Genomic DNA, 5,293 nt, shown 5'->3' with positions numbered 1-5,293 from the left:
AAACCCCCAATAGCCTACTGTTCACACAGCACATCTGCTGTTCTATGAAATCCCAGAATATCCGGATATCTCATTGTTCATATCCGGATATGCAATATCCGGATATACAGATTCACATATCCGGATATCCCAAAACCACGTATCCGGATATCCCAAAACCACGTATCCGGATATCTAATATCCGGATATCAGTTCGACAAATATCCGATATCTCACGACAGAATGCAGTTTCTGCATTTTCGTGAAGATATCCCTTAAAGGTTCCCTTTTTACCGATTTTAAACACCTAATCATGCATTTCTAGATGTGTTAAGCCTCACCCAACAACAAGTTATCATCTTTTAACCTTAACATGCATCAAGCTTTCATTTTTAAGCATTAAACTCATGATTAAAGGTTGGTATACATACCAAAGGCCAAAACAGAAGAAGAAGCTGCTCTTTGGAGCTCACAATCAGCCCCTCAAGACTGACTCAACAAGGTGCACGAAAATGGATCAACAAGCTTGGACCTTTCAACACAAAGGAAGCTTCTTGGACCTCACAATGCCAAAAAAAAGGCTTCCACACACAACAAACCCAAGTCAGCCTCAAAACCTCACACACAACAGCTCTCTCAACTCAGAAAAGACCAGCAATAGAGTCCCAAGGCTAGCTCTCACCCTCACCAAGTGTATCCCAAGTGAAAGTGTGAAGAAAATCAAGAAAGGAAGTGTCTTGGACCCAAAATGGAGGAGAAACCCCACAAGTCAGCCAAGCTGATCAGCCACCCTCACACACTCACGTAGAGAAACTGTTTTCTAGGGTTTTGTGCCCTTACAAAGGGTATATATAGCCCAAGCCACTTAAACACACACTGTTAACTTTAATTGTTACGCTTAGGATTTTAATCCCAAACTTTGGATTCTGAAACTACATAATTTTGTAAGATTTATCATATTTTTCTTATAATTTTCTGAACACTTTTCCGGTACGCGTTTTTCCAAGCCAGTACCGGTTTCCAGCACCAGTTCTCATTATCTGGACTTGAAACTCGTTTTACAAGTCCTACATATTATTCTAGTAATTATCATGCACTTACATTAATTTTCCGGGATACTTTTTTGGCACACATTTATACCGACTAGCAGAACCGGTATCTGCACTTTTCTTCCGAAAAGCGACTTTCAGCATTCTTAATCACTTATTACGATTATTAAGCCTCATAAATAATTATTAGGGTTAATTATGGAATCATTTCCTAATTTTGCATAATTAATTAATTAAATACCTTAATTAACGGTGCGGGTTCTTACACCTTGGGTTGTGTTGGGGGATTTTAATTCGGTTCAAAGTGTGGATGAGAAAATTGGGGGAAAAGAAGCTTGCTGGAATAGTATGAGGGATATGAATCAGTGTTTGTCTGGTTGTGATCTCGAGGATATTGGGTTCAAAGGGCCTGACTTTACTTGGAAGAGGGGCAAAATGCAGGAACGAATTGATAGAGCTTGTGCAAATGAGGCTTGGAATTTATTTTGGCCGAATAGGTTCTTGTCTCACTTACCTTATTTTTGCTCTGACCATAGACCCATCCTCCTTGCTAAGGATAAGGTTTATAAGAGTGATGACAGGGAGAAACCTTTTAGGTTTTTAGTCTCTTGGATGACTGTGAATAGTTTTGATGAGGTGGTGAAGAGTAGCTGGAATAAAAATTTTGACTGGGTTTCAGCCAGAAACAGTTTTGAGACAAGAGCTAAAGTGTGGCATCAGCAGGTGTATAGACAGATTATTAATAAGAAAAATAAAATCTATGCTAGAATGAGGGGTATTGATAATTACAGGCAGGGCAGGTATGACCATAGCATGGAAATTCTTCAGAGAAGTCTTTGGAGGGAGTTGCAAGAGATTTTAGTGAGGGAGGAGTTGGACTGGTTCCAAAGGTCCAGATGTCAATGGCTTAAGTTTGGTGATAAGAACTCTAAGTTCTTTCATTCGGCAACCATTTCAAGAAGGAGACATAACAAAGTGGTTGCTCTTAGAAATGAGGATGAGAGATGGGTAACTGACAAGGAGGAGCTTATCAACATGGCTGCAAACTATTTTGAGAAACTGTTTGCTCCTGATGATGAGGAGGTTGAGGAGTATCCTGTGAGAGGCTTGTTTCCCACTCTTAGTGATACAGAGAAGGAATTTCTTGCTAGAGTGCCTTCAAGGGAGGAGATCCGTAGTGTGGTCTTTAAGATGGGGAAGTTTAAAGCTCCAGGGCCTGATGGGTTGCAGGCTGTGTTCTTCCAGAATCATTGGAATACGGTTGGGGAGTCAGTTTGCAAGCTGATTGTGGACATTTTTCTGGATCCTAAGAAAGTTAAGGACATTAATAAATCCTTGATTTGCCTCATTCCTAAAAAAGATAGTCCAGAGAATATGAAGGAGTTTAGGCCTATAAGCCTTTGCAATGTGGTGTATAAGGCTGTGACAAAAATTATAACAAAAAGGTTGAGAGAGTTCATGCCTAGGATGGTAGCTCCTAATCAGTGCAGTTTTATTAGAGGAAGACAGAGCACTGATAATATAATCATTGCTCAAGAAACTGTGCATTCCATGAAAGAGAAGAAAGGTAGGAAAGGGTGGATGATGATTAAGGTGGATTTGGAGAAGGCCTATGATAGGCTTAACTGGGGATTTGTAAGGGAGACTTTGGAGGATGTAGGTCTGCACAAGTCCCTAACATACCTGATCATGAGTTGCATTTCATCTAGCACAATGAACCTGTTGTGGAATGGGGGATTGACCAAAGATTTTAAGCCTCAAAGAGGCATTAGGCAGGGAGATCCAGTTTCTCCTTACCTTTTTGTCTTGTGTGTTGAGAAACTGGCACATTTAATTCAATTAGCTGTTGATACTAAGGCTTGGAAGCCTATTTTGTTGAATAAGAATGCCCCTCCTTTGTCTCATTTATTTTTTGCTGATGATATAATCCTTTGTGCTGAGGCTTCTATAGATCAGGCTCATGTTATTAACCAAGTCCTTAAATTGTTCTCTGCTGCTTCGGGTCAAAAGGTCAGTGTGGAGAAGTCTAGGGTGTTCTTCTCAAAGAATGTGGGTCTTAATAGAGCTATGGAGATTAGTGAATGCCTCGGAGTGGGATTAACTAGTGACCTGGGAAAATATCTTAGGGTGAATCTGAATCATAAGAGAGTGTCCAGGAACTCCTTGAGCTATGTGGTGGATAGAGTCCAGCATAGGTTGTCTTCTTGGAAACAAAATTCGTTGTCTTTAGCAGGAAGGATTACTTTGGCCAAGGCTGTGTTGGAAGCACTACCAGCTTATACAATGCAAAGTACTGATGTGCCTATCAGTATTTGTAAGGAAGTGGAGAAGATGACTAGGGGTTTTATTTGGGGATCAAATCGTAGCAAGAGAAAGGTTCATCTTGTTAGCTGGGAGAATGTTTACAGAGTCAAGGAGGAAGGTGGCCTTGGCTTGAGAGATCAGAAATTGATTAATCAAGCTTATGCTATGAAGATTGGCTTTGGGGTAATGATGAATCATGATACTCTATGGGCCAGAATTCTGAGATGTAAGTACAAGGTAGGTGCTGAGTTAGTTCCAATGTTAAAGGAAGGAAGATCTAACTCGAATGTTTGGAAGGGAGTCTGCAGAAGTTGGAAGCATGTTCAAGATGGAGTGAGAATTCATATTGGGAATGGCTGTAAAACAAAATTTTGGTGGGACAAATGGGTGCCTAAGATGGGAAGGTTGATTGATAGAACTTCTGAGTCCATCCCTGAAGAAACAAGTAACTGGTTGGTTGGGGATTGTGTCAATCAAGCAGGTTTCTGGCAATGGCCTAAGTTCAATAAGTTCCTGAATGATGAAGTAATGGAGGCGATTTCTAATATCCAACCTCCTTCTGTTAATGCTGGGGCAGACAAGGTGTGCTGGGATTTGTCTTCTACAGGTACCTTTTCAATTAAGTCTGCTTATAAATCTTTGAATTCTTCTCTAGTTTATGATGATAATAGAAATTGGGCCTTGGCTTGGGAATGGGAGGGCCCCCAGCGAATAAGAACATTTCTTTGGCTACTCATGGGTGAAAAGTTATTGACCAATGATCAAAGGATTCGAAGGAACTTTTGTGATGATGCTACTTGTAGAATATGCCAGGGGGCTGTGGAGGATTGTACTCATCTTTTCAGGGACTGTTGCTGGTCCAGACAGATTTGGCAAATATGTTTTTCTTGGGTTGATATTAGTGCATTTTGGAGTGGGGAATTCCAATACTGGATTGAGAGGAATCTGAATAGGAAGAAGCATAATAAGGAGTGGAGAAGGTTGTTTGGGGTCATATGTTGGCTGATTTGGAAGGAAAGGAATAACATGATTTTTAATGATGTTTGGAAGTCACCCATGGAGTTGGTTAACCAAGCTAAGTCGTTTGTTCATAATATCACTATGTCTGAAAGTATACTGTCTATGGCTGGGATTCAGAATGTTACTAGGGAGGATTTGCAGGTTCATTGGGAGGTCCCTCCTCCTAACTGGATTAAGATTAACTCCGATGGGGCTTGTGCTGAGGAAGGGATCAGGATGAGTTGTGGGGGTGTGGCAAGGAACTGCTATGGGGAATGGATAGCTGGGTTTTCAAAGAAACTTGGTAGTGGAAATGTCTTGATGGCTGAATTGTGGGGAGTTATCCTGGGCTTGGAATGGGCTTGGGTGCAAGGATATCAGCAGCTGATCATTGAAGTGGACTCTATGGATGCTTATAACGTGATCTTACAAGGATGTGTGGAAGCTCACCCGTGCCACATGCTGATGCTTAGGATCAAGGAGATGATGGGGAGAAGCTGGCAGGTTAATGTGTTGCATGTTTATAGAGAATGTAATAGAGTAGCTGACTGGTTGGCTAGGCATGCTCATAGATTGGATTGGAATACTATTTGGTATAGGGAACCCCCTGATGGTTGTAGGGGTTTTTTGTTAAGTGATAGTAGGGTTGGTGATGCCCAGGATGTTGGGTAATTAGCGGTCGGTTGTTGTTTCTTTTCAGTATTATTCAAAAAAAAAAAAAAAAATGTCGTTTAGTGAACCTGAAACACTAGTATCACAAATATTATATGTTTGATTGATCTTTTGTTGGACAATGATGTGTAATTTATTATTTTCATATTAAAATATTTGAAATTGATATATATTTTTACAAGTATTTAAGTATATTTATAGTTTTTTTAATATAAATTGTAGATTTACATATACTTACAGAGTCATGCGGTTGAACCAGTGACCACTGGTTAAACCAACCCACTGGTTGA

The 5,293-nt window shown here is 40.3% G+C and overlaps 1 protein-coding gene across 1 annotated transcript; it reads left to right on the top strand.

Moving 5' to 3' along the window:
- The first annotated feature begins 1,376 nt into the window (after positions 1 to 1,376).
- On the top strand, positions 1,377 to 5,003 carry LOC133302833 (uncharacterized). Its single transcript, XM_061502654.1, has one exon. The coding sequence runs from the start codon at positions 1,377 to 1,379 to the stop codon at positions 5,001 to 5,003; it is 3,627 nt and encodes a 1,208-aa protein (XP_061358638.1).
- The last annotated feature ends 290 nt before the right edge of the window (positions 5,004 to 5,293 follow it).

Source organism: Gastrolobium bilobum, unplaced genomic scaffold (assembly GCF_033153095.1).
Source record: "Gastrolobium bilobum isolate Gb01-03AN ecotype WA unplaced genomic scaffold, APGP_CSIRO_Gbil_v1 utg130996, whole genome shotgun sequence".
Lineage (NCBI taxonomy): Eukaryota > Viridiplantae > Streptophyta > Magnoliopsida > Fabales > Fabaceae > Gastrolobium > Gastrolobium bilobum.
This window is presented reverse-complemented; position numbering and strand designations above follow the sequence as displayed.